The sequence below is a fragment of the Corvus hawaiiensis genome, chromosome 26, assembly GCF_020740725.1.
Source record: "Corvus hawaiiensis isolate bCorHaw1 chromosome 26, bCorHaw1.pri.cur, whole genome shotgun sequence".
Lineage (NCBI taxonomy): Eukaryota > Metazoa > Chordata > Aves > Passeriformes > Corvidae > Corvus > Corvus hawaiiensis.
Window position 1 is genome coordinate 36073154 of NC_063238.1, and position 12804 is coordinate 36085957.

General features: G+C 33.8%; 1 protein-coding gene across 6 annotated transcripts in view; it reads right to left on the reverse strand.

Annotated features, from left to right (window-relative positions):
- Positions 1 to 12804, reverse strand: part of ASAP1 (ArfGAP with SH3 domain, ankyrin repeat and PH domain 1) — a 146195-nt gene that overhangs the window by 48794 nt on the left and 84597 nt on the right. For 4 of the 6 annotated variants that reach the window (XM_048329091.1, XM_048329087.1, XM_048329088.1 and 1 more), the window contains 8 exons: positions 10050 to 10124; positions 9659 to 9708; positions 9165 to 9294; positions 8315 to 8400; positions 7460 to 7535; positions 6546 to 6632; positions 842 to 850; positions 170 to 270 (listed from right to left, as the gene is read on the reverse strand). In XM_048329091.1, the coding sequence (XP_048185048.1) occupies positions 170 to 270; positions 842 to 850; positions 6546 to 6632; positions 7460 to 7535; positions 8315 to 8400; positions 9165 to 9294; positions 9659 to 9708; positions 10050 to 10124 (614 nt within the window). The remainder of the gene's footprint in view (positions 1 to 169; positions 271 to 841; positions 851 to 6545; positions 6633 to 7459; positions 7536 to 8314; positions 8401 to 9164; positions 9295 to 9658; positions 9709 to 10049; positions 10125 to 12804) is intronic. The other 2 variants (XM_048329092.1, XM_048329089.1) reach the window with 1 other exon arrangement.

Genomic DNA, 12804 nt, shown 5'->3' on the forward strand with positions numbered 1-12804 from the left:
TTTGCTGTATTAAATTTAGTTCTGTGTTCAGGTTTGAACTTTGGAACTCTCAAGTACTCATGGCACATGCATTAGGAGAATGTTCCTGAAGCAACCACAGTAGAAAACAGCTAAAATTAGAGCATGAATGTAGTAATAGTTTTCACTATTATGTGCTACCAGAACATACCCATCACTCTTCTTTAAAAGATAACCTTTCTTCTCACTGCCATATTCCTTATTCCCCTGAAGCTGATGCATACTGTATCCTCCTTGCCTGCTCTGTGAATCCTGAAAAAGGGAAAAACAGCATTAATGTTCTCCTGATGTGCACAGTAAACTTTCCTAACCATTAAGCCTATTTTTTCTTCTCTACAACATCACAAATTAATAAAGATTAAAAAAAGGAGAGAGAACTCCTACAGCATGTTTTACATTCATAGGAGAGCTTGCTTTTACACCACGTGATCTTGAACTAGATACATGTTCAAGATTTAATTAATACATTAGGCCTTTGATGCAAATATGCACCTCAAAACAAAGACTTTTAGAATACAGATATTTAATATTGTACAAACTTATAAGCAAAGAGTAAAAGGCTAAGATAAAAATTCAAAAAGAAAACAACAGAATACAGCATGCATATATATTTAGGAACACATACATAAACAAAGACAAATGCTAATAATCACTTTTTTTTTTCAAATTAAAAATATGTAAAATTCATGAGTTTTAGTGAATGAAGTCAGCTGAAATAACTTTTGGCCTGATCTAGTGAAACAATTAAGTGAAATGGATTAACTTGTTACAAGCACATCAGAAAACAAAAAAATCCCCAAAATTCATTAAAACATTGACTTACTCTCCTAGACTTCGATCACGAAAGGCAAAAGCAATAGAGGAAAGAGAAAGCAAATAATTTAAAACAAGAATTATTATTTATTTAAAAAAACATGTTCATTGTATAGCCCCCATTGTTAAAACAATGTTTCCCCTTTCTAAAGACACTGCTAGAGAGAAGGCAAGAGCTACTTTTTTAGGCATATTGGTGTTTTTTCTCATGAAGTAACAAAACATCGTAACAAAATTCCAGGCAACCTGGCATATATGACATTGGCTTCACAAAACAACTAAGATGACTGCAGGATCAAATTTTAATATGCCTTCTATCTTTATAATCTTTAAATTGCCTGAAATAATAGTTATATTGTATCCTCCACCACTGGAAATAATTCTGAATTTCCATTGAAAAAGATCAGGCCCAAAGTTAACTTTAAATTTTTTTTGCAAGTGTATGCAAAAGGCTATAATTAAGAACACATCAGTTTGGTTTTAAATGTAACTGTGAAACAATAACCTGCAAAATATTTGACAACATCCCACCAAAAAAAAAAAAAAAAAACCAAACCCAAAAGAATGGGAAGTTCAATTATTCCGTTGTCAATAACCTTTCCTCTTTAAAGCATAGTTTCTTACTACCACAATCAATATATACTGAAGAAACAACCAGGGCCTCAATATTATTATTTCAAACTGCTTCCCTGCCAAAGTAATGTTTGGTAAGAGTACTTCTGATTTTTTACAAATCCACTGGAGAAAATCCCATTCATTTCATGTTCTTCAATAATTCCATGATTTATTCAGGGTGCTTACAATTGTTTTTCATTTTGTAACAAGTTTGCCACAGAGTTTAGAGAAGTGTTTTGGTAAAACTGGCAGTTGTGGTTGGAAGCAGCACAAAGGCTGCTGCAAGCTGGGGGCTGCCAGCAGTGCTCACACCACCACAATCAGAAGCTCATTTGTTAAAAACAAATTTCAAATCCCCATTGGAATTAGGGTAGGATGGTATTAGCATAGGAAAGAACACAACGAGATATAGTTCTTGTTGCAAATAGCATATCATAGGGAGATTTGGGGAAATAAATCAAAATGTAAAGAAATAGTTGACAAAACAGACACAAAACATGATTCTGAAGATTAGCTATATTCAACTTAAAGCTGTTAAGTTACATTTGTACAAATAATCAAGAGAAAAAAATAGGGAACAGAAGCCTGTATTAAAGGCCTGGTTTCTTTTAAAATTTAAGCTTCTTAGGATATGAGCATTTTGCAACATACAAGATCAGATGCTTTACACAATTAAAATTACACTATTATCCATTAAAATACATTTTCCAAAAGCTGTAAACCACAGCAATTTTCCAAAATTAGATCATCCTTGCAACATGTAACAGAAACTGCCCCAACTTGACATGAGGCCACAATAGTGGCCACAAGAGACACTCCATGTAACAGAGCCAATGGTACCTCCTGCAAGGAAGCTGCAGCACTGGCATTGCTGCACAGCCCAGGATTCAAATACAGTCAAGATGTGCTTTTCCAGGAACCAGGTAATTGCACCGATTACAGTAATATTTTTTCACTGATGAAAGGACAGGTATGCCAGAAAAATGTGTAAGGCCATTACAGATGCCCATAATGCTAAATAAACACCTTGAACAAGTGCAACAGAGAAACGGGAGTTGCGTTATGAGACCTCGAAAATGTCAGGACGTCTCACTTATCTCATAGCAGCTCTGAGGAGGTTAAAGGTGGCAGAATTTACAATTTGGACAGGAATCACTAGTTTCAACTTCCTTCTCCTGGTCAAAGAAACTTATAGCTAGAAACAACCAGGGCCTCAATATTATTATTTCAAACTGCTTCCCTGCCAAAGTAATGTTTGGTAAGAGTATTTCTGATTTTTTACAAATCCACTGGAGAAAATCCCATTCATTTCATGTTCTTCAATAATTCCATTAATCCATAAATTTTCCAGAGATGAGATTATAATGCACTAATATAAGTAGGAAAATGTATACTTAATCATAATCCACCAGGCCATCTGTCACAATAATAAAGTCCAGCTTTATGTACTTGAAGAGCTGGATATACATAATGATGGAGGCTGACTGGTGGAAACTCAGGCCATGTCAGGCTTTGCTGTCTCTTAACCAAGGAGTAATGGATGCTGCCATGCTGCTTCAGGATTAAACTCTGAATACCTAAGTAACACATTGTTTTTCAAGCTCCTCAATACTTGCCAGCATCATTACACTCCAACTCATGTCATGTAGCAGAATTTAATGAGTCAAAGTCCTCATGTTGATTTTGAAGGAGAAACTTGAACATCAATGTGATCAAATGGTTATTTTATCAAAAAAGCAGATTCTTTCATTACAGCATTTCTCTCTCTCCTGTGATTTGCCTGGGTATCTGAGAATCACAATACTGCTCCGTTTTCTTCTAAGACACAATTTCAATTCTCTTCAAACCAAACACTTTATTTTCATATTTATAAATTTATATACATATATTATATACGCATATATACACAGTTTTTCAAGAGTCCTAGAATTTGCCCACATTGTAATTACATTCAGAACAGTTGCACAGTTTATTTTGGTGATGACTGTGAAGATACTTTATTTCAGCATGTATTCAAGTTTCAAAATTTGACTTTACATTGATATTTGACTTTACTTTTATATTTTAGATGAGGTTACTTTCCACTAAAACACAATATTTTTACTAAACATACAGGAAATAAGTAACCAAAAATCCAAACACTGCATTTCATATGTTACTCTGCCTTATAATAATCTATGAGCAACTTTTGAAACTTGACTTATATGGACTGAACCATATGCAGCCATGGATGCACAGCACAAAGTAGTGAAGAACAACCACACATTTGTCCTACTTTATTTCCAAGAACTGTCCACGAACTCAACAACACATGCATCTTCCAGGAGAGGAGGAGATGTTTTTCTTTGCTCCCCAAATAATCAGCTTGTGAAAGAAAAGGTACGTGAAAGGAAAGCAACTCTTGTTGCTCTGTGTGTTGGGAATCAATTCATGATGAAGAATGAGCAGGAATTATGTTCAGAGTGATTTAGATAATAGGGAGATGACAAATGTAATGCCTGTATGGAAAGCTCTCTAAGTATGGAAGAGATCTAGTAAGTCCACATGCACATTGGAGATGGAAGGGAAAAAAAATACCAAACAGAGAACCAGAAAAGACTGTAAAGTATGAGATAAAGGAAAACTGAGCACTAGAAAGAGCTGGCAGCTTTTACAATAAATTGGGATCTATTCAAAGGGACTCTGTAGTACTCCTGTCAGCATTTATGACATGAAAGAAATTCTAAAAAACATGTACAGTGTGTTGTAAGGCTGTGTTGTCCCTCAGAATGACGGGATTAGAAGTGGAACAGACCCCTGGCCAAGGCTTGTCTGCTCTATGATGTACACCTATGTTATGTAAGTACACATAAGCAAGTATTCAAAAGAAATAAAATCATTACTGTAAGGAATTACTCATCCATCATTTGTTATTTACTGTGATTCCACATTAGTTAATTTACTAACTTCAAGCCACACATCTACATGCAATGGCCATAATTGCAATGGGCTATCTATAAAATTACATGACAGCCCATGAAAATACTTACCCCAGTTACTATAGTTCTATTTTTTAAAAGTTTCAGAAGAATTCCAGGAACATAAAGATTTTTTAGCTTCACACCACACAAGGGACATTAATGAAAACTACTCTGAAGAGTATATTTATTATTACATATACTGGAAAATCAGTGCAGCTTTTGTACAGAGAGGTTGTGTCAAAAACTTCCTGGAGTTCTCTGGAGGAATCAGTAAGTAAATGATGACTGATGCAGTGTACCTGGACCTTCAACAGGCACTTATCCTTCCTTATGAAAGGGAAAGAATTGCCACAGGACAAGAGGAGAAATCTGCAGGTGAGATAACAGGTTAAAAGCACAAAACAGCCCAATGAGTTTCACAGAAGGCTGCACCAGCACATGTGGTGTCTAACACAAACAGTCTGGAAAAGGGTGAATAACAAACTGTCAAAGTTTATTATATGCTATTAAATTATTCAGGATACTCAAGAAAGGCTGACTGAAGAGTTTCTCAGGAACTCAACGATAGTGAGTAGCTTGACAACAAATGACAGGTGAAGACCAGTATAAAAGAATGCCAAGTGATGCAGAGGGGAAGAATAAGATACTGTGAGCTCACCACGAAGATTCAGAAACAGAGTGATAGGCTATAGCTTTACAGAGGACTAAACTTACACACCTCCTCTGGCCAAAAAGCAAGTCAATGTTAGGTTTTATATGGAAAAATAAAAAACAAGAAAAATGATCAAAAACTATCCAGTGAGGATATCCCAAATTCACACACACTCTGATCCTGAATAGGGCATGCAGATCTAAAAGTTCAAAACAAATAAAAGGGGAAAGATTTTTCCACACAACATGCAGCCATGGTGGGAAAGGCACAGCTGTAACATAAGCTGATGGTTACACTTCTTTAAAAAGCAACTGCACAAATTCAAAGACTTCCAAGCCAGTCAAGCTACTAATGGGAGGGTATTCTGGGGAAGTATCAGTGTTTATTGCCCTGCATTTTACCTTCAACACCCACTATTAACTGACGTCAGTTGGCCAACTCAGTAACATGGTTGTAAATTATGTTTTTATGTATATATGATATCAGCAATACTGTCCAGTCATATATTTGGATGATCATATATATTCAGCAGAACGGCATCTGTCTAATGTTTAGTTATAATTCATATTTAATAATAGACACCCTGTAAATATGATTGTCTTATACACTGACAAGAGAACTGAACAGAGGGTAAGCAAACTTTTCCTGAAGGAAAGCTACACTGACCCTCCCAAGAGTCACTGTCACCATGGGATGTTAAGTATTTCTCTCAGGCACCATGATTTTGAAAAGTCACAGTATTATCTCAGGTAAAAGCTGTGATGTGTGTTATTATGTTATCTCCTAGTTCAAGAAGTATTCCAGAACATCTGCAATGGACATCACGTGTGTAACCCCACTTTTGATACCAGTGCATTCGATGATGAACTTTACTTTTTAACTGCCCTCTCTCAGACCCTGCTGTCTGAATAGCAAACAAATTTTCTTTCTTAGCAGTTACTACTAGCAAAAGGAGTTTGGAAAGGAGAACAACAGCACAAAATCCACCTGAGTTAGCAGATGAACAGTAATGTGCAAACCATAGGTAAAGGCAAGTCTCTGGTTCTCATTCTGCCTTGGGATCACCTGGGTCAGGAAAACACTGAACACAAACTGGCTGGAGGATAGCAGAACACAAGAAGGAAGTGTGCATCCCTTCTCTTTAATTTTTTTCCTGAACAATCATTCTTTATCATTGTCAAGGACAGGATGTTGGGCTTGATGAAGCATTTATCTGACCCATTACAACTGTTCTTACAGTACATTAAGAAAGTACATTAAAAAAAGAATAATATATTTTAATACATAAAATGGAAACAGAAAACGAATGTAAAAATATTGTTTGCTGATATGTAGTTGAACATTGTAAATATTAGTTTTGCCTTAATGTTCAAAGTCCAGCTCTTTTGAACCAATAACTACACAAATTGAACATTAATTAAACCAATTTCTGAATATAAAATTCACAAATTTACATTATCTCCAAGAATAACGTCTAAATTATTTACCTCCTTCTGATCAAGCTGCAAAGAAGATTTTATCAAATCTCGAAGAGCTGTAAGTTGTTTCTTTTCTTCATCTTGTGTCTGCTTTATCTATAGAAAGAGATTGACATTTTATGTTTGCTGGATGGGACTTCAATGTTTTATGCATTTCAATATACCATTTTAGATGTCCTGAACAACTAGCTCAATTATGTTGTGTTTTTGTAATAGTTGTGTTTATTTTCATGGACCAGTCTGTTCTTATACCTTCACCTTCTATGCATGTACTCCTTGAAAAGCAAATTAAAATGAATGTACAATTCCACATGCACTGTTTGTTCTGTCATATTGTAATGGCTTACTATACCTAATGTAAGTAAATTAGCCTCTGAAATATTAAAATAACTCCAATAAATTTGATGGATTACTTAAGGAATGAAAACGCAGTTTAATTTAGCAACTAATGGCAATAGAAAATGAGATTATTGTAATTCTGATTATAGAACACAAAAACACTTCGGTGACAAGTGGTCTTTGATTCCATGTTATTACTTTTCTTCAATGAACATCACAAATTAATTCAGTTTAAAAACCTGGTGCTATCATTAAGTAATTTGGCTTTAAAACGTGAAAATGTACTAAAATTAATGCTAATAATATAAGCTGATTCCAATATTCACTCTTAAAAGCAGTTTTATCTTAATGTTTGATTGAATTAGTAGTAGAATGAAAGCTACTTTTCCTAATAGCTCTAAAAACTACATATGAAGTTTAACAGTCAAGATGTCTTCTCTTCATCTATGTTCAGTTTCAAATAACACACCTTTCATTTATAAGATGCAAATGAAATGCAGACCCTTGTAGTTATATTTAAAATGTACTTATATAAACAAAATATTTTCATTTTCAGATATAAAGCTACTTGTAAGTAAACTTACATTATATAAGTCAGCAGCCAACTTTTCAATATATTGTTTAAGTTTATCAGCTGTTTTCAAGCCATCTTGGAAGAAACTGGAATGAAAAATACCTTTGCTTTATCAGGAATATATCTAATTCATAACACAAGGTAGATTATCTCATGGAGAAAAACAGCAAACCAAATAAAATATATCCAGCTTCTTTCATGTTCAAAACTAAACAAAGAATGAAACAACTAAAAACCCCAACAAAAAACCCCTTCCTGTAAGTTGAAAGTACAATATCTTTCAACAGTGGAGAAACACCATTGTGACTTAAACAAATATCAAATTAGAGAGAATATAGATTAGCTTATTTTTGTCACTGCTCTAGCCAACGTGTTTCTCCTTCAGTAATTTCTAAAATCTTTCTCCTGTGTTTAATTTAAGTTCCTGTGCATTTGCCTTTGTGGTTCTTCTACTGATGACAAGGTTGTATCTTACCAGCTTCACCTCAAGGAAATTCAAAGAAATTACTGGCTTTCACAGTAGTTTTAGAATTTAAATAAAAGACTAAAAACTATTAATTAGAATAAACAAGACATTTATAGAAATGCATTCCAGATCTATGCCTCAGGAACTAAAATTAATTTTTGTAAGCAACAGAAAGGTTTTCCTTTGGCCTCTTTCTCCATCACTGCCCTGCCCCACAAACTCATTCTGACACTCTCTACTGGAAGTCTACAGCCTCAGAAGGGGAAGATTCAGACACCTGGCACATCACAATTATGAAAAAAAGGTTCTGATACATTCAAACAAAGGGACACAAATTTACACAAAATCTTGTGTAAAAAAGAAAATTGTAACTAAGGCTTAAAGCATTGCAGCACTTACTTGCATTGTGCATGATAATATTTAATAAGGTTCTGCAGAAGGTCCACACCCTTTTTTGTCTTGATTTCATTAACCTTAATAAGATACTGTATAGACAATGGAAAACATTGACAATCATGTATCACAACCTTCAACAGTTTTCAAATAATAAAACATCATTTGCTCAATGAATTAAACTCTGTGTTTAACCTGGGTGCTGACCCATAAAACACCACTCTATCATTGCTAAACAAGCTTTAAAACACATAACAGTTTATCTGGCCACTCCATAAAATTTTAACACCCCAAAACATAAAGGAAATCCAAGAAAAAAGTTTCATCCTTTAGAACTGTCTAAATATTCCCATTTTTAATGCTACTGTAGTCATTATTGAAATATTCTGAAAGTACAAACACTGTGCAATTTAAAGTAATCCCCACTAAAATGTAATAAAAAGAACTATTGATATAAAAAATCAGTTTTATGGAACTAAGGTTATCATTATAATTCATCACTTTATAAGAAATTTTAGAAGGCTTCAGAAAGCATATTAGAAGAAAGATATCAAAATACTGCTCAGCCATAAACCTGATAAAATAAGAAATATTTCCACAATGTATTTTTAACCCAAGAACCTTCCCACAATAGTCTAAAACCAAGGAAAATTAATAAAACAAAAAGAAGCCAAGTTTTGTACAAGAGTTGCTAAAATAATTATCTTTATGGCTGTACTCTGTCACATTAAAATAATTTCCTCCCTCCACCCCCATTAAACAGCAAAGAAGATTTCACCACCTTCAAGTAAGGCCCACAAGGTCTGTTAATAGTAAGTTATGGTGTTGCAATTAAAAACTGAAATTTGTTTCTTACTTCACACATCTGCAGCTGAAATAGCCGCCTTTCCTTCTCCATTTCCTCTGCTATCTCAGCTCCTGTTATCTCAGTTCTTATCATCCCATGCTGTTTTGCATGTTCTCTTTTTTCCTTTTCAATCTTTGTACTGAAATTTTAATTTGAAAACATTTTAGAAAGTTCCTTCTACTAAAATGTGATCTAGCATTATTTAGGGAAAAAATAATAATGAAGACGTATCAAAGAAGACATCCTGAAGATCAGCTCCTCTACCAAATCCTGTATATTTTAAGTCTCCAGAAGCTATTGAGCCATGAAACTGCCCTTCTTTCAACTCTGTTCTCTAACTTGGGGAAAACAATCAATAATTATATAATAATAACAACAATAACAATACTAATAATACTACTAATACCACTAATTATAATACTAATGATACTACTACTACTGATTCATTAAAAAAAAACCCCAGCACCACAAAAAACAAAGCAAACTGGGAGAAAAATACTTACAATTTGGTTTCATAATCTTTCCAGGCTTTGTCAAAAGGTTTTTTGAGGTCCTTAGGAAATAGAAAATTTTCTTAGAACATTTTTAAAACTTTGTCTTCATAGTTATCAAGTAATAAATAGCAACAAAAATAGTGTTTTCTTTAAAACTTTTCAGACAGTGGTTGGAAAAAAATACTGGATTTGAATCTTGTAAAGTATTGCTTTCCTGTGCACATTAACATGGTAATTTGCAATGAAATTTTCAAGAAGCATTGCAGTCATGCCAATTTTTTTCTTTGTACTAAATACAGAATATTAATAAATGCCAACGTAAGACATAATCTCATAAGTGAAAGGAAAACAGTCACTAGACAGCTGAACATAAAATAAAAACTTAGTTTGCAACACTTACCCCTTTAACACCTTTTAAGTCTCCTTTTAAGAGAGAATCCAAAGTGAAAATAACATTGTGGCTTAAACCCTGGAGCTAAAAACAAAAATATTATCATTCAAAAGGATGTATTATGATCTTATCAAATTACTGCCAACAAGTCTTTGAACTTCATTAATCAAGTTGCAATCACCTCACATTTCTAAATTAACACTAAATTCAGGTCTGGGAGGAATTAAGAAACATTTACTTGCATGAGACATAGAAACATTATAATTAACATTTACTTAAACAAGGTGACCTAAACGCAGAATTTTACAAATGGCACATAAGCAAAGTTCTGAAAGCACTTCAAGGTAATATTCATCCTCTTGAAGCAAACATTTGGGTAGAAATGTCTTCTATAGTCTCCTGAGTAAGAAGCAAGGACCTGCTGTGCCACAAGCAGGCAACACACAAAGCATGTGTTAATTCAACCATGAACAGAAGGAGCCAACAGAATCACCAGCTCTTTGAATATCTCCCCCTTTTTGGGAACACTGATCTTTCCTTGTCCATTGTGTAAATCTGACATCTCCTCAAACTCTCATGAGTTTAAATTTCACCCTACTGAATTCATGCCTATTTGAATGTCGACAAGAATATCAAAACAACCACTCAAACGGGTTCTCCAGGTCTAGTGTTCCACTCAAACTCCTCATATATTCAAAAGACACTGGAGCATTTTTCATTTTTCCAGGTGTATCCGTTAAGGATAACCAATTCAAGCCATTAATTTTTGGCTTGAAACAACTGAAGAATAGCCAGCTAGTATGTCAGCTATAGGAAAAAAACCAAAAAATCAAGGCTAAATAGCAGTGTACCATTCCAATATGGTAATTATTTGGAATCATTTATTGTATTCTTGAAGACCTGATAAAACAGTAGCCCAAATGAATTGGAAACACATCCGATAAAGCAAAACAGTCTCATGTATAGAGCAAAATAAAGGAAAAAAACCCTTAACAGACAGAAACACATATGACAGTTTGGTGAGGGTTGAGAAAAAAAGATAATTTGCCTGCAAAGATTATCTGAGGACATTTACAGGAAAGAGAGGTAGAGGAAAACAGGCTTTAAACACTTGGAAAAAGGCAAGCACCATGTAAATTTTCAAAAAAAAAATATTCTGCAAGTGCTACAAATGTTCTGCCCAAACCTCATCTAGATCAATGTAAAGATATTGACACACGCATTTTCATGTACATAGGTTTTTATACATCCTTTAAATGCACTACTATAAGCAATTACTGCATAAAGAATGAAACCTGAATTGGGAAAGGAAGTAGAAGTAAAAAAACAGAGAAACTGATTCTGGTCAGACACTCAGAATTTGCTGAAAACACAGACCAATGTAAAACATAAATTTATAAAATCTTAGAGAAGGTGTCTTTGTGTGTCCTTCTTATAAGATAATATTAATAATAATGACTGGACAACTTAACTGTTATAGATTTTAAGTTTCAGACATTATATTTAGTGATGACATCAACAGTTAATAGTAAAAACTGCCAAGCAACTTATTTGGCCTTGTTAAAATGATTAACGGACATGCTTTTATTCTTGCCCTTGTGTGCTGAGCAATCATTTCAAAATTATGCTTTCCAAAAGTTGTGTATCTAATAAAAGCTGCTGGTTTTACTTCATAGTAAGTGAATCTGACTCTCAAAGAAGTCACTCTATAATTGACAAAGAAGAAAATAAGTTATTTTGTATCCTCCTTCTCATGAAATAGCTATAATATCACAATTCATATGAAAATTTTAATGAATCATAATTGAAGTTCAAAGATTTAAAAAAAAGAATCCAAATTTGTGAAGCATTTTTTTCATTGTCTACTGTGTAGCTCTAGTCCTTAGTCATCTTCATGTCTTTGAAGACCATTCATTATTTTATTAAATAAGGCATCAACAATACGTTCTAGGTAAAAAAGAAAAAAAAAAATCCCAAACCTCTTATCCTGCCATTTATCTTAACACCTCCTGCCATTTCTCCCATTAACTTTATCAACATAAGCCTCAGCACCTACTTTGGGGCTTTATAAGTGACACTACAGAGTCCTCCTCTCAACTGCTCTTTCACCGGACCTCAACTTCTATTTTGATATCATAAATGTCTTTTTTTTCTTTCATTGTAATCTTATTAAACAGAATGATGCCTAAGAATAACAAAGCAGAATTTTCTATCTTGGGGAGAAGAAAGGAGAAAAAATAAATGGTTTTTAAATGCTGAGACAGTTGTAAAGTAAGTTTATTGTCTATTTGATAGTGATGAATGAAGTACATTAGTGAACAACCTATTCTGAATCCTGTCAACAAGAATTTAGATAGATAATGCTTCATAATCTAGCTGTAATAGTATAATGTTCTGAATAAGTGTGGTTTCTTAAATTAAAAGTGTGTTTTCCTTTTGATCAGCACAATTTTAAATAAATAAATAAACCCTGACATCTTGTTTGCTAGTTGAAATAGGTTAAAATTTTCTGTGGATGCCCCAATAGAAATGACAAAGTCCACAAAGCTTCCAAAAAACTTGAGTTCTAGTCCCAAACTGTTTTTCAACTTCACTTTAATTCACATTCTAAAATACTTACTTTTAATTGTGTGCTAAATTTAAATTAAAGAAGGTCAAAATAACCCAGAGTGACAGAAGTCTCCACAGAGGAAAGCAGAAAACTCAATCTTGGGCAACTGTCAAAGCCAGGGAACTTTGCTACAGGGAGCTTTGGTGTGACCTA